This window comes from Anas platyrhynchos, chromosome Z (assembly GCF_047663525.1).
Source record: "Anas platyrhynchos isolate ZD024472 breed Pekin duck chromosome Z, IASCAAS_PekinDuck_T2T, whole genome shotgun sequence".
Lineage (NCBI taxonomy): Eukaryota > Metazoa > Chordata > Aves > Anseriformes > Anatidae > Anas > Anas platyrhynchos.
Genome location: NC_092621.1, coordinates 12,052,853 through 12,075,730, shown reverse-complemented (window position 1 = coordinate 12,075,730; position 22,878 = coordinate 12,052,853). Strand labels below are relative to the sequence as shown.

The 22,878-nt window shown below is 39.6% G+C and overlaps 1 protein-coding gene across 1 annotated transcript; it reads left to right on the top strand.

The window, feature by feature from the left end:
- The first annotated feature begins 1,942 nt into the window (after positions 1-1,942).
- AMACR (alpha-methylacyl-CoA racemase) lies at positions 1,943-22,243 on the top strand. Its single transcript, XM_027446439.3, has 5 exons — positions 1,943-2,388; positions 4,635-4,778; positions 7,351-7,511; positions 12,315-12,501; positions 21,219-22,243. Exons 1-5 carry the CDS (start codon positions 2,106-2,108, stop codon positions 21,626-21,628), a joined length of 1,185 nt encoding a protein of 394 aa, XP_027302240.2. The 5' UTR covers positions 1,943-2,105; the 3' UTR covers positions 21,629-22,243.
- Positions 22,244-22,878: the final 635 nt, after the last annotated feature.

The window sequence follows — 22,878 nt, the reverse complement described above, 5'->3', positions numbered from 1 at the left end:
TAAGGTAATTTAGTAAGGTCCTGACTTGAATGTTTCTACCACAGAGTATCCATTGGAATGATTGATGGCAGCAAAAATGCAGGTGTACAGCCAGAATAAATGCATTGCTCAGTTAAACCATAGCAAAATCCAGAGGTTACACAGGTTGTGCTTATAGTGTTATTTGGATGTGCTAACCTAAACAATGTCAGGTGAAATGAAAAAAGGTGAAATTGCTTGTTCCTATTCAACACACACTCCAAGACCCTAAGCTGAGAGGAGACAAATGAAACTGAAAATCACTTAGAGAAATGCAGTGTCCCAGTAATATCATTGTAACTGTGGAAACAAACCTGTGTAGGGAACAGTGTCTCTAAGGGAAATGGATAATAAAGGAAAAAAGCTAGCTTCATTTGAATAAAAAATGCATATTATTATTTTTTCTCTCCACCATTTCTTGTGGATGACAGCATACATTGGATACAATCAGTGCCTGCATTATAGGACCAGGTGTCTACTTGAAAGATAGAGTGTTCTAGAAATAGACCTCTTCTATTTGCTAACCATAGCAGTTAAAACAAATTCTGTATGTGTATTTGCAGCCTTGACACATTTTTGTAGTCCAACAAATTTAAATAAATAAATGAAACAAACATGAAATTGATTGTAAGGGCCTCTTTGCTCCCATAACCTGAGATACTGGGAGCAGGACATAAATGTGAAAAGCCCTGTTAATCTGATGCCTGTTCCATCACTTTTCCTGAACGGATGTCCATTTCTGTCAGCAGCCTATACAAATAATAATAATAATAAACAAAAAAACAAAAAACACCATTGCCTCTAGTCAAATGTGTCTGCTTTTCAGGCAGGCAGAATTAAAAGAGCAACTGTACACGAATACAGTTTTATTAAATCTGGTATGATTTAACCAAACAGAAGTACCCGTGCTTTGTGCATGGCGAACAGTGAAAACTTCAGGAAAACTTCCTTCTAGTATATAAACGAGGCCTGCAAGAAATCTAGGTGTAGTGATAGGACAAGGGGAAATGACTTTAAACTAAAGGATGGCAGATTTAAATTAGGCATTAGGAAGAAGTTCTTTACTCTGAGGGCAGTGAGGCCCTGGCACAGGCTGCCCAGACAAGCTGTGTTCAAGGCCAGGCTGCACGGGGCTTTGAGCAACCTGGTCTGGTGGGAGGTGTCCCTGTACATGGCAGGGAGTTGGAATTAGGTGGTCTTTAAGGTCCCTTCCAACCCAAACCTTTCTGTGATTCGATGATGAGACAGGAGATATTCCTGGCTCAAGCTCCATGATGCTCCTGATGTGCAAAGGCAGGGCTGATGGTCCTCACATGCATGATCTTCCCTTTATGGCACCGAGCTAATAATGGCTCCACATGGGCAAGATGTGAGCACTAAAACCTTGGTTAAGATCTGTATTTAAAATCTCAGCAGCAAATTTGCCACGAACAGCTGTGCCAGCCCTGTCTCAACCAGATAATCTGGTCCTGACCAGCTATTATGAAGTGTTTGAGATGTTGCTATCCTAGCTTTGGGCACTGCTCCTCTAGCAGAGGTTACAGCTGCTGTAGCAGGACCAGACAGGCCAGCTGAACAGGCAGATCTGGTGGGAGAAAAGAAAACAAAAACAAACACAAAGGAAAATGAACAAGAGTTTTTATCATCTCATCCACTGATGTCTTGGAGTGTGGGTTTGAGCCGTCAGGGACCCTCCGTATCAGCTTCACAAGGCCAGGACAGACAACCGGAGTGGAGTTAGCTGCCCTGTAAACCACAGGGATTTTATTTTGTGTGTGTGCGTAAACTGGGTGTTGATTTTCACATTCCTTACTATCCACCCAACTCTGAGCCGCGAGGGATGGCACCCCCGCACGCCTTGATCCGACTGAAATCCTACTGCAGGCGTGGAAACCTGAAGGCGAGGCGGGGAAACCTGCCACTAAGAAGAGGCAGAGGCAAAGGGGCAGAGGAGCACGAGCCGTCCCCACAAGCCGGGGACGAAGTACGGGGTCTCGGCTCCCCGCCCTGCCCCGCCGAAGCGCCTCAGGGCGCCGCCCCGGGAGTCGTCGACCCGTTGTGGCCGCTGGGCGCGGCGCCGAGGATCGATGTCTCGGCGCTCGGCAGCCGCCATCCCCGCCATGGCGCTGAGCGGGCTGCGGGTGCTGGAGCTGGCCGGGCTGGCTCCGGCCCCGCTCTGCGGCATGATCCTGGCCGACTTCGGGGCTTGCGTGGTGCGGGTCGACCGAGCGCCCCGCTCCGCCGTGGCGGTGGACGTGCAGGGCCGCGGCAAGCGCTCCTTGGCGCTCGACCTCAAGCGGCCGCCGGGTGCGGCGGCTCTGCGGCGGCTGTGCGGAGGGGCGGACGTCCTCATCGAGCCCTTCCGCCACGGTGAGGCGGGGCCGGTGATGGGCGCCCCCCCACACCACAGGGGGGGCGCCGAGAGGGTCGTAGGATACAGGGCTGGGGGGGTTTGGGGTTAGTTTGTGGGTTTTTGGGGTGTCACGGGGAGGGAGAGGCGTGGTGGGAGTTGGTTTCCCGTGTTTGGGTGGAAAACGGCTGGGATTGGGGAAAAGGTGGTGAGCAGCACCGAGGTGAAGTCAGGCTGGACGAGGATGGTGTGGCAAATAGTTGGGTGCCACAGAGGGGGAGGTGTGTGCGGGCCTGTTGGTGTACTTCAAGTCCCATTTGTAGGGTTAGTGCCTTGGGAAGACGCAGCAGACATCAAGTCTTACTATTCCTCTGCACACAGCAGCTCTCTGCCCTCGTAAGCCCTGTGTGGGCATTCAGCTGATGCTCATGCACGGGGTGTGCCTCTGTGTGGTTTAGGAGTTCAGCGACACGGGCTTTTCATTCAGAAAACTGGGGTTTATGAGTATGTTTTGTTGTTGGTGTTGTTGTTTTTTCCTCCCTGAAGTAGTGCAGAGAAAGTAAGAAATTAAATTCAGCTTTGCGTTGTAAATTGCCTCCTGTTTTCTAACATTTTTATTATTATTATTTAATTTTTGCATATAGTGGAAATTTCCATGCTCTTTGGCTTTATAAACACTCTCTTTTATTATCTGGTAATGCAGATAATTTTGTAACAAGACATTAAAGTTCACAGGTCTGTGGCCAAACTAGCCAAATCCGTGATCCTCCAGCATGGAGCTGGTGGAAGCAATGAGACGATGAGGGCCCATGCAGCAGGAGAGGTTTTTTCAAACACACATGTACCATTGACCTTTAAACAGTGATTTTGTGGCACCAGTGGTTATGGGACACTCAGTTCTCACTTGTGCTTTTGGGAATTTTGCTCACACATTAACGAGGCAGTCACCAGAAACTAGCATTTGAATTTATATATATATTTTTTCTGTGTCTTTGCTGTCATGTAAGCAAATTTATGAACTGAATGTATTTGGTTCTGTAAATAACTCTTTTTCATTGAAAGTTTAAAATAATAAAGCACGCAGACTGTTGCACTAAGCTGTTGGAGTTTTATACAAGCCAGTCCTGAAGTTTGCTTGAAGCTTCATGTCCCTAGTTCCCATTTTAAACTATGAATCCTAAAAACTCTGCTCTTGCCCATAGGGAGAATGTTTTTTCCTTTAATTTAATTTTTACAATTTTCTCTTGGCAATTTGATGGATCTGGCTTCTCAAAGTAGGTTCTAATTGTTAGAAATGTGTTACAAATTTCACCACTTTTCTCCCTGGCATTATCATTTGCCACTGCCCAGTAAGCAATAGAACAGAAGGAGATCTTACGGAATTTGAAGATGTAGTGATTTTAAAGTCTGTAGTAATTGGTCCTGGGGTCGAATGGGCATTGAAGTTATGTCAGGAGAGTAGATTTGTTCCCCTCCAAACCGCGTCTCTCTGCAGTCCCGTTACGGATCATAAGATATAGTCTGACCAACAGACATGGAGCCAACAAAAATCTGTGATTTATTTGCAACTTGTATCTGCTTCTTTTAAAGCCACTACTTTGACATGCAAGATCAAAACTTTATGCTTGATTACTGTAGACCCAAGCTGACCAAACCTATATTTCATTGATTTTTAAAAGTTCCTTATTGTCTGCATTAGAAAAAAAGCATTTTCTTTAATGTAATCATTGCAAATAGGCTTTGGAATATATGGTGGCATGGCCCGTTTGCATCAGTGAGGTAAAAGATACAGGAACACACAGTGTACTGAGAGGCTAACGTGATGAGGAAAGTACATTCCAGTAAAAGGTGGAAGCAATTTCAGGTCATTTTAATGTGGAAAACATAAGAGTCTGCTATTTTTTTTGTTTGTTGTAAAGTAATGCCTGCCTTTGGTAGCTTTCTTGCTCATTCAATGGTACATAGAGTATAGCAAGCTAAACGGCAGTCTTTTGGGGAAGTAAAAACAGAAAAAAGGCTGAAAAAAAAAGAAAAGACCCTAAACTTTAATTTCCTCTTACTTGGCTTGCATACAAAATGTATACAGTTTGTTGGTAATTTGTAACATTCTGACTGTTATTATTTTACTATAAATACTGAATTGGAATGTATTACTTCAGAAATTTCAATTCATTTCTGTTGTTTTATAATTAAACTTCGAACCTCTATATTTTGTGTCTTATTAAAAATAAATGCAAAATAGGATTTTGTGCTTTGTCCTGTTAAGGTGTCATGGAAAAACTCGGTCTTGGTCCAGAGGTCCTTATGCATGAGAATCCCAGACTCATTTATGCTAGACTTACTGGATTTGGTCAGACAGGAAAATACGCCAAGTCTGCAGGACATGACATCAATTATGTGGCTTTATCAGGTAACCTGTAAATTTTTCTGACGAATAATTTTTTTCCCCTTATGTCCAGACTCAAGAATTTATTGAAAGATTCTTTGCAGATTGTTACGATTACCACTAGTTTAGTCTGATGAAACAGCTGAGCAGATCTGAAACATCCCTGTCAGTGAAAGGAAGGTTTCCTTCTCCTTTACTGTGCTTCTCCCTGCTTGTTTCTCTCCAGTCAAATCTGGAGCTTGCTTAACCCCTGTGTGAGCTGTCTCAGCTCCCTAATGAGTCAACAACTAAGTAGGAAAAAAGAGGATGTTTTTCTGCCAGGTTATTGAGGGGAGGCAGTTCATTAGGAGATCTAACAAACACAAAATGTTGGTACAAGAAAGGAAGAAATGCAGGCTGGACTGGACTGTTCTTTTTGGCAGCAGCAGTGAGCTGTTAGGCTGGATCAGCATGACATCTCAGACTGTACAGTATTTTCCTTCCTTTATGTGCCATTTTATCTGAATAAGTTTTTTTCTCTTTAAAGAAAGGACTGAAGTTTTAATGTGTTTTTGTCTTTCTACTGGGCTTCTGTCCTAGAAAATCTTTTTACAGTCCCTAAAGGGCTGTAGACTATTTTGTGTGTGTTTGTGAGCAGCTGCTTTAAAGTAAAGAAAAACTAGGCAACCTAAGCCATTTGAACATTCTCATGTTCTTTTCTTTTCTGCTATAAATATCTCTAACGATACCAACTGAAGGGAAAGGAAGTTTAAAATGAAGCAGTTTTGACTGCAGCGTTATGTTTCCTTAAATTACTGTTGTCAGAATGCTGATTTTAAGTATCATGATTCCACAGGTATGCAATAAGAAACAATAACAAAATCACCCAACTCTGATGGTAGCAATCACTGTGTCATCAGTGCTGTCACGCACAGTCCTGTTTACTGCCGTTCACACTGCTTCTGTCACTGCCAGTGAGGGAGGAGAGAAAGTGGGCCAAAACTTCTCAGCTTCCCACTGCATGGTACATTTCTTTTAGCCCCAGAAAAGGGCCAAAGCAGAGGTGCTGCAGATGTGATACGCAATTACCACCTGTGAGGATCTACAGTGTTGTGAAGTTTTGTCTGGGACAGGCTCGGTCTTCCCTCATTATGTAAGATTGTCAGGAAGTCAAAAAGAGTGAAAGATACCTGGCTTGGAACAGCTGTGATTTCATGCTGAGATGATTTCAAAGTATTATGATAATTTGTTATTAACATAGGTAGAGAGTCAAACATTATTGTCTATTACTGTCTTAGGCTGTAGTACTTCCTGTTTACAAAAAGTGATGTTTCTGTCTCTGGAGCTGATGTAATCAGTATTTTAGTTGGCGCTATCTTACATCACTAAAACTTAAGTCATTCTGTATGAAATTCTAAAGAAATAGGACAAGGTATTTGGGATGTATCAGTCCTGAAAAATGAGATCTAACATTGTAATTTCTTAATGAGTGTTGGCTTTTTTCAAATAAAACTGGCTTGCATTAGAAACTCCAGATACAAGTTACTGTGTTAACTGGATGGTGCCCGTGACAACCTTTAGACTGTTAAACAAGAGATTTTAGTCAGTGACAGGGCTTTATGCTTGTCCTATATGCTCTACAAACTTCTTTATACTGTGAATTTGTTTGTGTGAGTGTTGTTTGCACTTAGGAAGTGCATTAGACTGTAGCTAACTAAACAATGCTTTACCATCATGCAGTTCTTGAGAAATTTTGACCATGTGTATTGTGAATCTCAGACCTTAGGCTATAGACTTAGAAGAGACATGACCATATGCAGAGTTTCGTATTTGCCTATGAGGCAAATAGGACTTTCTTACCTATGAGGGAAGTACAAAGAGTGAAGCGACAGTAAAGAAGCTCTTCAGAATGGCAGAGAAATGCCAACAAATTCAGAGGCAAAACTGCCTTTGCTCTATCCTTTTTCATTTCAGCATAATTTCTGGCATAAACATAGTTTCCTTGTGTCTATGTTGCATGCAGTCAGAGGCAATCTTTGTATGTTATATTCATCCATACTTCTGATATACAACCTGTTTTTCAAGGCTACAGTGGGAAGAAAGGACAGAAGTGCAGTTGTCAGTGTGAAATCTTTTGTTATGATTGTTAATTCATGGATTATGTGCACAGAAGACTGTAAATCTGATTTAAAAATTTACTGAAGTTGCTTGAAGCACATTCATATTGCCTAGTGAATTCCTTTGTGGTAGGTTCTATGCGTGTACAAAGTACTAATACAGAATTATTGCATTCAAGTTTTTGTATGAAATTTTGCCCTCATAGAGCCAAATGATCAACGGATTATCTGTAAGATACTATCTATTTTATTAATTTATTTAATTAAATGCATATTCACTAATATGATTTGAGATACTCTATTAATAATTTTGTGAATGAAGGAATAACTATTTGGTAAGACAGAGCTGGAGCTGAATCAGAAACTGTTGGTAGAAGTTTACTTTAGCTTTTATTTACTCACATAGATTGAAAAGAACAAAAATTTGACCATAAACATTGCTTTCTACATTTCTACAATTAACTTTATACTTAAGTTTGCTTTGTTTCCTGTACTACCAGGTGTGCTGTCAAAGTTAGGTAGAAAATCTGAAAATCCTTACGCACCAGTTAATCTTCTGGCTGATTTTGCTGGTGGAGGTGTGCTCTGTGCAATGGGCATTCTCATCGCCCTTTATGAACGTACCAAATCTGGCAAAGGACAGATCATTGATGCAAGCATGGTAAGTTTTCTCTTGGGGAAGTGTGGGTGGGGTGACTGGATTTGTTTTGTTTTTTTGTTTTCCAACACTAAGCCTGTAAAAGGAAGGAGGTTGGAGCTAATGGTAAGGTTTAAAATTGAGAGGTTGGAATGGGAAAGTAAGTCATCACATAAACTGGCTATACCTTTATTGAAAGCAGTTTTCACAGGTCACTGTTGCCATGACACCCTTATGACATGGGTGGACATACTGCAGCTCTTCCCCTGTGCCGTTCCCTGTGTTTCATTTTACCAGTCTATATGTTAGCTCTATATATTTCATAACTAAGTTTGGAGTATGGAAATATAATAACATAACAGCCAAAATGTTGATCCTAATAAAATAAAGAATTGTGGTAGCTTTATTGAAGATACATCTGCCTATGAATGTGCTTATGAGAATCACAGTTCCCAAGAAAAATTAATGGCCATGGATAATTGCCAGGGAGTGCAATTTCAAACACTTTGCAGTAATATGCTGTAAAATAAAGGCTAAATTTTGTGCTTGCTTAATAATTAATACTAGAGATTTTTTCAGTGCAAGGCCACCCACTTATATATAGGGGAAAAGTATGTATGTACATTTATCCTTGAAAACTATATTATCTTCAAATGTGCTATCTCCCTTGCCCCCCTCCTTTCTCTCAATATGCCTCTGTGCAATTAAAATCTGACCTGCCTTTGAGATGTTGTAATACAAAATTTGACCTGCATTTGAGGTGTTGTAATACAGTGTAGGCTATCTAGATTGTAAATATAATTTGAAAAAAGAATTATGTAAATTGGAAAAAAATCCTTTCATTGAAGAGGTCTTGAAGGTGGAAGAATAGCAAGAGGTGCTAGCTATTTTGACTTATTTTGCTTAAGGTTTTGACAGGTTCAGGTGACATTCCTCAGAAGTAGGCCATAGCAGTATTGTCCTGATGAAAGTCTGTGCAAAACTGGTTTAGTGTTTTTACCCTGGCAGTAGTTATTAGTAGTTGATTGCCGAAATGAGAATCTTACCAAGCGAAGCTCCATGGGTATCTTGTTTATTTTTTTGTGTGTGTTTTTCTTTTACAGTAAGATGAAAGATGGGTAAGGGATTGTGTTTAGTAAATTCACAGATAATGTGGATGTGGGAAAAACTACAAGCATGTTGGATGACAGGATTAGAATTGAAAATGACCTTTACAAATTATAAAATGACCTGAAAAACACGGCTGAAATTTATCAATTCTGCTGCTCTGTAATTTTCTTAGGCAGAAACAATTAGCCGCACAAATATAGTGTGAGAACAATTGGCTGAAGTATGGTCCTGGGGGTTTGTAATAGTCACAAGCTGAACATGAGTCAACAATATAATGCTGTTGTGAAACACATACATACTGTATTAGGGTGCATAAACAGGAAATAGTCCCAGCAAGGTTTCTTAACTAATTCTTGTCATCTCATTGGCATTTTAAGGCCACAGGAAAGTACAGTTTCTGGCACTGGCCATCATCCTTCCCCCCAGAAAATCACCAATTCGTAGGGGTCCAAGGAACACAACAAAAAATGATTGCAAGTCTGAAAACATGACCTAGAAAGGAAGGTTGAGAGGGTTTGTGTCTTTATGAAAAGAAATGATAAGTTTCAAATACTTAAAAAGATGCTTCTTCTATTTTAGAGTAGAACAGAATAGTTCAGTTGGACGGGACCTTCAAAGATTATCTAGTCCAACTGTTTGGAGTATTAGTTTATCTTCACTATTGGCGCTTTTAGTCATCAAAAGACTTTCCTGCAAGAAGAATCACTCTGAGTCTGGTAATATCCCACATTCCAGTGTTCTCATTAGGACATCTTTGGTTGTGTGTGTGTTTTTTCAGTTGTTTCTTTGATTTTAAAGCCTGCAAACCTTCTCTCCTTCATTTTTTTCTTGTTTCATTGTTAATTGTGGAATATACAGTTCCCTGCTGATTTTCCTGGTGTCCTGCAAAATGGATGGAAGTGTTGCTGGATGTATTTTTTCTGGAAAGTTGTTATGAAATGCTTGACTTTTATTTGAACAGACTTCCGATGAGACAGTTGATGAAAAATATATGTGCATCATAAATAGCAGACAGTTTATTTAACTGTTTTGATGAATCTGTTTTTATTTCTAACTTTGTTTCCTGGAAACAGAGATTTTTAAAATCACAATACTGCGCTATTGGAGCTGTCATTTCATTTTAACATTCTTTTTTATTTAATAGGCATATTAAGTTGCTGTACAGTTTTGTTAGTCTGGATGTGTTAATGAGTCTGACACATGGTGGAATTTTCTAAGGTAGAAGAGGGAAAATGAAGTTATTATTTTTAGCAGCTTTGTGTCCTCAGAATTACTTCAGTTTTTATCTTACTTCATGGATTGTTAAACTGACTGTTAGTTTTGTCTTTTTATTGCACTGTAAATTATTCTCATCTAAAATTACAATTTTTTTTGGCTTTGAGGCTAGTTTGACAGAATTTTCCTGATGAAAGCTAAAAAGTTGTCTTGGAAGCACTCTAATGAACTGTGATATACATAAAATAAACTCCTCTAGTTAGTGAAGGTAAACTGATAGGAAAGGAGAGTATAACTGATCAGGCCTGGGGATGTGTTTGCAGAATTTGTTCAGTGTCCTGTGTTACTGTTGCGCTGCATAGAAAAGCAGACACTGGGTCCTGCATTTCAGCTGCATAGCTCAGAACCCGGTCTGAACTGCTTCGTGTTATTTGCTGTCTCTTCTCATTGACTCTGCAAGAGTTATAGGTTTCTGTGCCGTGACCCTGGTAGTTCCCACACGCTGCGTGGGACACGGGAGGGATGCTGCGATACAATACAGTAGGCACAACGATGCAACTGCACTCTCACACTCTTCTGGAACGGAGGGATGCGAGACAGGGCAGCACTTGAGGTTCACTCAGAATTTAGACGCGATCTTCTGCTGACGGTAGGCATCTGACCAAGAATGACTCGCTCTTTGTGAAAAGACAGCCACAGGAAGATCGTGATAATCATCACTTGCATAATAGTCTCATGGTGAGAGCTGTCTGCTGTTTGACAGAAGGCTGGGGTTCCATTTTTTTCTCAGCCTGGAGGTATTCAAATCCCAAACTCCCACATCCTAAAAAGAGTTCCTCAATCACGAGGATAGATTAGGTTGGTGTGCATTTATTCTCCGCTTTGTTTGAAATGTTTCGCTCTACAGAAGTACCAGAAGACTCACAGAGCTAATAGAGGTCACCCAGTGGGACAGTGCCTCTGGATTCTTGTCCCTACTTCAGAGGCAGCTTATGCTTTTAGGGAGTCATTAAATGAAACGCCTAACTATAACTGTAATCACTGTACAGTTGGCTAAAGTGGAACCTTCCAGTGTTACACTTTTCATGGTTTAAAAGAAAGTTTAAAAGAAAGACCACATCAGTGTGTGTGGTGCCATTTGGAGACATGCCTTTAGGGATTTGGGGCGAATGCTTGGCGCCTTTCGTCTTTGAAATGCAGCAGCCCTCAGGCAGAATCTAGCTGCCATTTGCCCAGCTGGGGGTATTTCTGAAGTGCATATCCCAGTCCAAAATAAAGGAGCTATTCTATTTAAAGTGTCTACAGGGTTGGTAGCATGGTAGATTGTTGGTGGTTCTGTCAAATTTTGGAACTAAAATCTAATTTCTATTTAGAGCTTATTCTAATATTGTTCTAGTTTGCTAATACCCTTACTTGCAATTTTTTGTTATTAGGAGCAGTGAAAGATAAGATCATTAATAAAGCAGACACATCTGCAATTATTTTGCAAACATGCAGAGGAAGGTACATAGTGTTTTCTTATAGAAACATAGGGCAAAATTGTTCCAGCATTTGTGGCAGGAACTTGGGAAAGAGGCCAAGCAATACGTATTAAACAAAGAAGCCATAGTGCTTCAAAGATTTGCGTATTTTAAATTCTCACTTAGAAAGGTAGAAATGAATAGGTATTTCCACATGAAAAATCAGTAGCTTTTTATTTTCATACTTTCATACATGGACTGTTAAAATTAGGATGACTCCAGAGGAGGCCACAAAGATGATCAGAGGGCTGGAGTACCTTTCCTACTAAGACATGCTGAGTGGGCTGGGGTTGTACAGCCTGGAGTGCCTAAACGGAGTTGCAGGAAAGCTGGGGAGGGATTCTTTGTCAGGGCCCGGAGTGATAGTATGAGGGGGAATGGCTTTAAACTAAAAGAGAGGAGATTCAGATTAGACATCAGGAAGAAATGCTTTACTCAGAGGGCAGTGAGGCGCTGGCACAGGCTGCCCAGAGAAGCTGTGGCTGCCCCATCCCTGGCAGTGCTCCAGACCAACGTGGATGGGACTTTGGGCAGCCTGGGCTGATGGGAGGTGTCCCTGCCCATGGCAGGGGGTTGGAACTGGATGCAGTTTCAGCTTTCCTTCCAACCCAAACCATTCTGTGGTTCGAAAAACTAGGAAAATGTGTTGAAAGTGTATGATGCATCTGAAGCTGCATTATTACATTTGTACTCCTTATTCTTTAACTCTAGACAATTTTACATATGCAATACAAGTAGAACTTCTAAATTATAAGAAATTAAACTGCTTACCAGAAGTTTTGACATAAATGACATAAATCGATGATCTTGAGGTCTCTTCCAACCTAGAAATTCTGTGATTCTGTGATTCTGTGAAATCCTGACAAAGGACAGACCTTATCGTAAGTTTTTGTTGTCTCGTTTTATGTAGAATTAAGGTAATGTGCCAGCAAATTTACTGAAGCTATTGTTTTTTTTTGGTTTTGTTTTGTGTATCTTTCAGGTAGAAGGAATAGCATACATAAGTTCTTTTCTGTGGAAAACACAAAGTTTAGGAATCTGGAACAGACCTCGAGGTGAGAACTTACTAGACAGTGGTGCACCGTTTTATGAAACCTACAGGACCTCTGATGGAAAATTCATGGCTGTTGGTGCTCTTGAGCCCCAATTTTATGAGCAGTTACTAAAGGGTAAGTAGCTTGGAGTAGTTGTTTCATAGCGGCAAAGCATGATTGAATGAGTGCTTTAATACTTTGTTTTGGTTCATGACATCAGTTATGTTGATTTCTTTGTAAAAGCCAAACACTTTTCAAAAACAATTGGGTAGTGTGGTAGCAGTTCAACAGATTTTCTTCTAGCAGTTGATTTTCTTTGTTTTTCATCCCTTCTTGACCTTATCCCCAGACACTACACTTAAATTAAAAGTTTTCTTCTGAAATTACAGCAGTGGTAGTCTGTGGTCAGGCTTAAGAACTAATCAACTATTTTTTGATACTACTTTATTCAGAGGCAAGTAAATATGCCTTTGTTACTGCAAATAAAAGTGCAAGCAATTTCATTTATTTCTGCTATTAAATTTTTAAAGAAACTATTTTAGAAATGAATGCTCATTGGGATAGTTCGTAGTATTTCCTAATAAATAAGAACTTTTTATAATATCAAAGCTTTATAAATTATTTTCCATCACAGAATTGAGTGTTTTTTCTGTCCAGCTATGGATATGATTTTTATATTTGACTAAAGACTTTTAAAATATTACCTGTTTGAAAAATTAGAATTGGTCATGGTACTTCTAATAGGTAAGAAGGATATAAAACCATTAGAGAGTGTCCAAAGGAGGGCTACAAAGATGGTGAAGGGTCAAGAGGGCAAGATGTATGAGGAGAGGCTGATGTCCCTTGGTTTGTTTATCCCGGAGCAGAGCAGGCTGAGGGGAGGCCTCATGGCGGCCTGCAGCTCCCTCACGAGGGGAGCGGAGGGGCAAGCGCTGAGCTCTGCTCTCTGGGGACAGCGACAGGACCTGATGGAATGGCATGGAGCTGGGACAGGGGAGGGTCAGGCTGGGGGTTAGGGAAAGGTTCTGCACCCAGAGGGTGGTCGGGCACTGGGACAGGCTCCCCAGGGCAGTGGGCACAGCACCCAGCTGCCAGAGTTCAAGTGTTTCAAGCACCCTTAGACATGGGGCCTGAGTTGTCCTGTGTGGAGCCAGGAGATGGACTCAATGATCCCTGTGGGTCACTTGCAACTTGGGATGTTCTATGCAAAATCATTAATGCATGTAGTCAAAACAGACACACGCCGGTGCCTCTTTACCTTTGAACTTTCTGTGTACTTTGTGTTTTTGATCAAATGTGCTTTTAGCTTCCTATTGGTTGTTTCATTTACAAAAAGATTTCTTCTGCTATGCTCCTTTGGTATGTTATTATGCTTTTCATACAGAATTTGTAAAAATTTTGAAAATTCACAAAATAATTTGGGATATATTTTCTGTTTCCAGTGTTATGAGTGTGAAATATATCTAAAGTTCTCAGTCTAATTTTAGTTGTGCTTAATGAGTAGGAGTACCAACGCAGAATATACATGAATTGGATGTTCCCAGACAGCGTTATGTATACTGCTTCTTAGTATGAATTGCTTAAATACGATAAATCTTTGCTGAGTGAGGGTGGCAGCTCCTTATTGATGCTCAGATCGTCCCCACTGGTTGTTTCTTCAATTGTAGGGGTATATCTTCTCACGGGCAGTTACTGTCAGCTCCTGCACTTCCAGGAGCTTTCGAAATTCAGGAGCATGGTTAAGACAGGATGAAATGAAGGTATGGAGTTGTGAGATGGGATGTGCCTTTCCAAAGAAAGTTCTTGAACATCAGTGGCTATAAATGGCTGTTCATTTGCAGAGAGGATCACAACTGTTACATATTGGTATATGAAATTCATAAGGCAGGCTCACAGAGTGATATATCCAACATTACATATGGCACCCAGATCAGATGCCAAGTTTGGAAATGTAAGCCGTCCTCCTGGCTGAAGATGGTGGTATTCCTCTCCTCATTGCCCTGAGAATAAGTTTTCTGTTTTTGAGCTCCAGTTATAAGCTACCTTTTCTTGAAAGAGAAAATACAGTTGCTTATTCCACGCTTAGCAGTTCTTTGAAATGTTATTCTCATCCAATCCCTTGGGATTTTTGGATATATATTTTCTTTTTGATTGCAAGAAGTAGTTGGAGAACAAAAATAAATATAAAACTGTATCAAAGTAAAATTGAAACCCTTGTTATGGAAGTTAGGGAATTGGAATTCCAGTACATGTCCTTAGGGAGAATGCCCATATTAAATACAAAGGAAAAAAAAAAGAATAAAGCTGATTACTCAAATACCCATATGTTTGGCCTGAAGTGATCAAACACTGGCCTGAAGCATTTATGGCTGCAGTATTTTATTATTCTCTGAACAGTACTTACTTTTAAGCTGCAGGAATGGGAAAGACTCTATCCTTGTTCTTAAAACAACAAATTCTGCAATGAAGTCAGATGTTGGTTTGTTACTATTCCTCAGAAAGCCTTTGCCGGACGCTCTGGCATCCTGTGTTGATTGTTGCCACGGGGTGAGGACTCAGCCTTTTCTCTGTCAGCTAGCCAGCCAGCCATGTTATATAAGAAGATCCCTGTAATGAATGAATCCAGTGTTAAGGCGATATAACATGACCACTGACCAGTTTCTGTCTTATCTAGATAACTATTTCTTGAGGAAAATGCTGAAATTCTGTTTTTCTCTATGTGGTTTTTCAGAAATTTAGAGCAGAAACTATAAATTCATCTGCCTATATTGGGACATCACTCAATCATTCAGCAACATTAATTTCATGCCTGAAAGTTTTCCGTCTGCTTAAAATGTACATAAATGGCTTGTTTTTTAACAGCTGAAATTTCAAAAACAGTTACTCCACCAATAAAGAACCCATGTACTTAGATGTAAGTAGATAGATGACGTGTACTCACAGATGCACCTGTGTTTGTGTGCTTCTGTCAAAAACTCAGCGTACAGACTGCAGTCTTCATGGAAGTGCTGCTTTTTGCCTGTTTTTTTTTTTTTCAACTTTTGCTTATTTCCATTCACTAATTTTCTTTGTTTATTCTGTAAAAGTGTGTTGTTTAAAATATCAGATGTTTGCACAACAACAAGCTTAAAATAAGTGGACTTCATTATATTTGTGTGACTTGTTCTGATTTCAATATAGAAAATAATTACCCCCTTCAGTAGCTCTTCTTGCAGCCGTTCTGAAGCAACAGTGTATTAAATTCAAACAGCTGGTTCTTCTTGTGGCTTAGGGTTTTTTTTTCCCCTTTCTGGGGTATCTATTGCAGAAATTCAGTTCAGAATTTAAGCCTGTGAATGTTATAGGGAAGAGAAAGTTGCTTGTGAGAATTGTATTGCTATTTCACAAACCCAAGGAGCTTAGACTTGAGTCGTCTGTTTAACGCATTAACTCCGTGCTTTGAAGTAGATTTAAATGGTATGTTCCAGTTACAGTTTCCATAATTTTATTTCACGTTCCCCCTCTCCTCCCTTAATTCTGGTCATTTTTCTAGTAAACAATTTGATGCTGTTCCAGATAAAAATAAATTCAAAAGCCACTTTGTTTCTCTGTCCATACTAGGAGAACAGGTTACTTTCCCCACTCCTATATAATGAGAACACAAGGATTTGGGTGTTGGAGAAGTAATGGTCAGAGATTTAAAGAGTGCAGAAGTGAGAAGGGAACACAATTTCTGAACCAGCTGTCAGTGCCCACAGAATTTCATTGAGCAGAAGTGAAACTATCTTCCTTTTGCTTTGAGTTTACGTCATTGTTTTCCTGCAGAGTGAGGAGCTCAGTGGATCTGAGTGCAGTTAATGAAATAGTGAGGAAAGTTTCTTCTTAAGGATCTGCAGAGGGAAATTTACTAAGTTTAAGAAAATACAGTATCTTAGTTTGAGATAACTGTTGGCTTCGTGGATTGTGCTCAGCAGAGAAAATTAAATTTCTTCTTACCACAGGTTTATGAAGTTAAAGAAAATTGGTTATATGAGAAACTGAAGCTATATAAAATAGATACGGTAAATAATTGCTGTAATAGCTGCAGTATCAGGAGTTGTATTCTGATTACATTACAGACTGTTTCCTGTTCACAAACATGCTGTAATCCTTTTGCTTATATTAATTTTATTACTACTAAAGTCAGCCAATGAATAATGAAAATACCTTTGCATCTTACAAGAAATCAGATGTAGGGAACATGTGCTACTATGGTTAAGTCTCAATATTTTGATAAAAAGAGACAGAATGTCTTCCAGCAGACCTGTAAATTGCTTCTGCAAGTTTCTCTTAATTTTCAGCAGTACGTGCTTAGTATTGTTGTAGCCAGTCTAGGGGAAGCATGCACAACACAGTAAATTTCATATATCAAGTAAGAAGCAACGGTTGCTTCTGCATTATCATGTGGCATAAACTCTGCTATATCAGATGAACTTCGTGTAAATTTACAGTTATGTGAAAAGCAGAAATAGCCACTGAAGTTCTGAACACGTATTTAATAATCTTTTCACTACATTGTATGTCTTCTATTTAAAAGGATGGAAAAATGTAGGAAGCACTTGAAAAATACAGTTTATGTCATTATGAAGGATTTCCATGGAGCTTTCCATTCAGTGATTTAGTGATTGTGTACTGTATTAAAAATCCATTAATGTACTGAATTTGGTACAACGTCATTATTAAGATGTGTAAGGTGGACAAACAGTTTCCTTCTTATGTTTTAAACACTCTTGTCACACATTATGTTAAGTTTTACTTGAATTTGTTTATCATGATATGCCTTACATTTTGTACAGGAATGTAGCAGGGCCAGTTTCTTGCTGCACCAAAACATTGACAATTGTTACTATTACCCATGCAAACCTGGAGAACAGCTGTGGGTGCTTTTAGTGGCACTCTGATGTTAGTCTGGTAGTCTTTATGAACTGTCACTTTCTAAAAATATTATTTCAGAAGCTTTAAGCAGAGAAAATAGGTGCCTAATTTTATTACAGTTTGTTCATGAAGTTCTGCAGAAATAGAGTTGCTTTAATAAATAATTTGTAGATGTATCTCTCAATAAAGGTGTGTCACACTCTAGAGTACTGCTTTCAGGGTTCCCAGCATAAGGACATTGACCTGTTGGAGCAAGTCCAGAGGAGGCCACGAGGATGCTCAGAGGGCTGGAGCACGTCTCCTATGGAGACAGGCTGAGGGAGCTGGGGGTGTTCAGCCTGGAGAAGAGAAGGCTCCAGAGAGACCGCACAGCGCCCTGCCAGTGCGTAAAGGGGGCTATGAGACAGCTGGGGGGCGACTGTGTTAGGGAGTGGAGTGACAGGGCAGGGAGTAATGGTTTTAAACTAAAACCATTTTAGGGAGATTTAGATTAGATACAAGGAAGAAATTCTTCGCTCCGAGAGTGGTGAGGCCCTGGCCCAGGCTGCCCAGAGGAGCTGTGGCTGCCCCATCCCTGGCAGTGCTCAAGGCCAGGCTGCATGGGGCTGGGGGCAGCCTGGGCTGGGGGGAGGTGTCCCTGCCCATGGCAGGGGGTTGGAATTAGGTGGTCATTAAGGTTCCTTCTTTAAGGTTCCTTCAAACCCAAACCATTCTGTGATTTTATGATTTAAGAGAGACTTACAACTATAGCATTACAAGGAGACTTACATTTTCTTTTTCAAAAACATTACGTCAAGGCTGTACTAGAGTAGGTTATTAGGCTTTTTTAAACAAAAATCGCTAGATGGAAATCTGAGCAAGAAAGACTTGGAAACAAGTTTTGATTGCTCTACCAGATATTCTTTGTAAAGGATATTTTGTTTTTGATTATATTGGGTGAAATATGTCATTCTGTGGTATCCCAAACAATTCTGTGCTGTGTAATTGTTTCCTTGTTGACTCAGTCACTCCTGCTGTGATTCTGTTCATCTGCACCACAAATGGTTAGCACAAGCTGGAAAATTAGAAGCTTTAGTGCTTAAATGCTGTCAGTTCATACTATTTAAAGTTGAGCTCTTCAGTGGTCAGTGGAAAATGAGCATGTAATACTAAATTCCAGGTTCTACATATTGTTCTATTTTACTAGAGCATGTATGGCTAGATTCAGCCAACTTTCCATCTGGCATGGTCTTCAAATATAATTGTGTAATGGGATAATAGTAGAGCTCTATTCATATTGAGCTGACTAGTGGAACCCAAATATAATTAATAAGCAAATCAGTGTTTATCAGACAGTGTTTCCAATAGACAAGATTTCATGCACCGAGACAGAGTCTAAAATATATGCTGTTGCTTAGCTTTAACTGTTGTGGAAGATAAATTTCCCTCATTTCCTGGTTCTTAGGTAAGCTGTCCAGCACTGTTCATCTTCAGTACTATATTTTGAAGATTTTGTAAGCATCATTAGGTTCAATTTAATTATGGATACTTAACCATTATGAGTAATCTTTTGTTGATCTATTTTTGAACATGATATGAATGGTTATAAATAGTAGATTCCAAGTTTAGAGATTTAAGGTGCATGTGACATGGTAACTTGCTTAGGACAAATGTTTGCCTTGTAGTGATACTTAACCTGATATCTTTGGGAATCTCTGATAAGATGTGAGGATTCTTATTCTGCCTTTGGCTGTGTTGATTTGTTCTAAATTTGATCTATTTCAAGGCAGTATTTCTGGATCTGGAGATAAGCAGTCTCTCTGCATCATACTTTTTGCAACACCAAAATTAAATTTCAAAGCACGTGTTTATTTTCAAAGTTACTATTTAAGAATCTTGTGAGCAACAGTGAAACTCATTTCATATTATGATACCTATATAATTCAGAAGAGACTGAAACCCAACAATGTAACATAGTAGAGATGATAAGGAAAAAGTAAGATATTAAAGAGCAGAAGAATGGAGATGATATTCTTCTCCATTCTGTGTTTTGCTTATCTGTATTTTTACCTCTTTAAGTGATAAGGAAGCTGTAGAAATAGTGGAAAATGTAAAAAAACAAACAAACAAACAAACAAAAAAAAAACAACAAAAAACCACAATTGTTTATTTTTTATCTACAGCTGAAGATGAGAGTTCTGTCTACATTTTACATGCAAACAGGCATCTAGTAGCCAAGCCCTGTTAACAATCGCAAGTCAGATCATCAATCTGATAGCAGCCATATCAAAATATAAGAAGTCTCGACATTAAATATTTGCAGAGCTCCACATTTTCGCTGCCTTTTACAAAAAGCAGTTTTCTAAGAAGCCCCTTTTTGTTTATTTGTAAAAGCATTATGATAATAATTGTTCGCAAACCTTTCTAAATTTCTGAGATTGACTTCTCTCCTGCCTCTCATTCTTCTGGATTTTATCTGCTTCATTCAAGGTAGTAAATTTAAAGATGTGATTATTTGGGCAGCCTTCAGTATACCACTTCTGAATTCTATTTGATATTGTTAATTAAGTTTATGCTATCTCCAACTTGAAAATGTGGTTTAATTGTGTTGTCTCTTTCTTGTTTCTTAATTCCTTTTTGTGGTAAGCCGGAGAAGAAATTTTAATGATTCTTCTGTCTCCTTGGAATACGGAGTACGGGGAACAGGATGAGATGAGAACAGAAACTGAGACAGGAAACTGTCTGCACAGGAGAGATGTGAGCTCCACACTAAGAGGAAAAGTGGTGCTTAGTTGGGAAAAGGAGCTAAGGGTCCCCTAGTTCAGAAAATTTTTTGTACAAAGCCTGCATGTCGATCTCATGCTGTTGTGTCTCAGAAGGGGTGTGTGTACTGCATACCTGGTGGTCCATGTGAGTGACTTTCTGGGAAGCTGGGTTCTTAAGCGTGAGTGTGAGGGCTGCGGGTTTCACTCGTCCAGAAGAGAAGCAGCAGGAGAGTTTGAACGTGGGGACCATGCCGAGGAGGTGAGAACAGTAGATGCTGCTGTAATCTGTTTTGACTGAGGCAGTCCAAGAAGCATGTCCGTTAGCCTGCAGGCATCTGCTGCCACACTGCCTTGTTCAGATCAAGCCCAAGCTTATCCATCCACACCATCTTCTCATCTCCAGCGTGGAAATACCTGGTCACGTTGGACTCCAGGCAGCTTCTGTGACATAGCTTCTGTGATAGAAATTGTTGTCAGGACAAAATGTGATCTTGAGGGAGCTGCTGCCCCTCTGATGTTATAAATTGCAGAAATGAGCATATATGTGAACTTAGTTCACAGAACCGTAGAGTCATTCAGGTTGGAAAAGACCTCTAAGATCATCTAGTCCAACCTTTAACCTAGTACTGACGAGGCCACCACTAAACCATGCTACGTCTACACATTTCTTGAAGACCTCCAGGGATGGTGACTCAACCACATCCCTGGGCAGCCTATTCCAATGCTGCATAACTCTTTCAGTGAAGAAACTGCTCCTAGTATCTAACCTAAACCTCTCCTGGCGCAGCTTGAGGCTATTTCCCTTCATCTTATTAGTTATTGCTTAGAAGACGAGCCCGATCCCAACCTCACCACAACCTCCTTTAAATAAAGTAACTGTGAAGTACAATAAGGTCTCCCCTGAACCTTCTTTTCTCCAAACTAAACAACCCCAGCTCCCTCAGCTGCTCCTGGTAAGACTTGTTCTCTATGCCTTTCACCAGCTTTGTTGCCCTTCTTTGGACACGCTTCAGCACCTTGGTGTTGTTAGGAGGCGATAGCTGGTACAATTTAGTGTAATGCAAATAATACAACATTTTATTTTCCTGTTCCCTACTCTCCTAGTCATAGATATCCCAATGAAGTTTTTTTGGTTACTGTGCTCTGCTGTGTTGGACTGCCTGCAGAACAAAAGCTTCCAGAGAAACATACTTAGCTTTGATCTTCTTCTTTCAGGTCTCGGGCTCGATTCAGACAAACTTCCTGATCAGTTGAGTTTCTCTGACTGGCCTGAAATGAAGAAAATGTTTGCATCCATATTTGCAAAGAAGACACAAGCTGAATGGTGCCACATATTTGATGGAACTGATGCCTGTGTGACCCCTGTTTTGTCCTTTGATGATGCTGCCTCACATCAGCATAACAAACAAAGAAGTTCTTTTATCAAAAATGATCAGGAAGAGATAAGTCCTAGACCTGCTCCTCTACTTTCAAGGACCCCTGCTGTTCCATCGCTTAAAAGAGATCCTTTTATAGGCGAGCACACAGAAGAGATACTCCTGGAATATGGATTTACTAAGAACGAGATTGCTCAACTTTATTCTGACAAAATAATAGAATTCAACAAACCTAAAGCTAATTTATAATCTCTGACTATGCAAATCAGACAAACTTCAGGCTGATGTAGTAAGATTTTATGTATTAAATTTAATTACATGACAAATAAAAGTTTGTGTGCTACTACTTTTAAATGACTGAAGTTTTAGATTTAATGGGAGTTACATATTTGTGTGCTGGGATGGTTTGCAGTCTAGGATGATAATGAAATTGTGTTCTCAAGTTCTACACTATTTGCCTTAGCAAGCAGATGTAAATCCTCAAAATATTTTAAAAATACCATATCCTGTGAATTGGTTGGTTCTTTTGACTCATAGTTGATCCATTGCTTTGTTGTGTTGCAATTACCTGAAGGCCTTACCTTTTCATAAAATATAGTCATATACTTCCTAAACATATGACTGTTTACTCATAGATTAAAGGGGATTTTTATTTTTCTGTGTTGATTCATTTGCTTTACCATGCCAAAACAATTATACAAATAACGCTGTTTTCTTATGTATTGCTGTAGAGTTACAATGATAAAGTAATTGTATTTAAAATCCTGTCTACATTTTCTTTATGCAGTTGCCTGATTAGATTAGATTTGACATTTCAGTTTGCCTGAAAAGTCATTTCAGAAATAAATTTGTTATTACAAAATATCTGCCAAGTATTAATCCTTTTCTTTCTTTTTGGAAAAATGGTAGGCAACTTAGCTGCATGGGTTTTAAACAATGGTTGTTCTATGGTGGTTGTCATTTCCTTCAAATTAGTCATTTGAAGAAGTCTTTGCTCTTTCAACACAAATATAATTACGTTTTTAAAAATAATTAGCTATATGGTCTTAATACAATCATTAGTCCAATGTGTCAGGAATTCAGGGGGGGTTGGAGTTTGTTTGTTTTAGGGTGTGTGGGAGAGTGATATTTTCAGTGTTTACATTGGGGAAGATTAGCTCATTGCTTGCAAAGACTTCCAAAGCTTATTTTAGAGATGTCATGCCAAAATGTCAGCATTGCTACTACCAAAAATCCTTTTATATCTTACTACACAAACACCTGCATAGAAGGAGGAATTATTTAGTAGGTATTGACAAGTTAGATATACAATTAAACAAAAGTATTTTAAGTTTTCAGCAGATAATCACTCTGACGAATTGCTGAGTATTATGCACCTTTGCACTATCAGAGAATATCCTATGTTGGAGGGGACCTGCCAAGATTATCGAGTCCAACTCCTGGCTCCACACTAAGATCTGACAGCTTGCTTAGTCCCAAATGCATCTGCTTGTGTTGGC

What these genes read in the sequence shown, in the direction of transcription:
- AMACR (XM_027446439.3), top strand. Translation starts at nt 2,106, where the DNA reads ATGTCTCGGCGCTCGGCAGCCGCCATCCCCGCCATGGCGCTGAGCGGG. An exon ending in CAATTATGTGGCTTTATCAG is followed by an intron (nt 4,779 to 7,350) that starts GTAACCTGTAAA and finishes CTGTACTACCAG; the next exon opens with GTGTGCTGTCAAAGTTAGGT. An exon ending in TTATGAGCAGTTACTAAAGG is followed by an intron (nt 12,502 to 21,218) that starts GTAAGTAGCTTG and finishes TTCTTCTTTCAG; the next exon opens with GTCTCGGGCTCGATTCAGAC.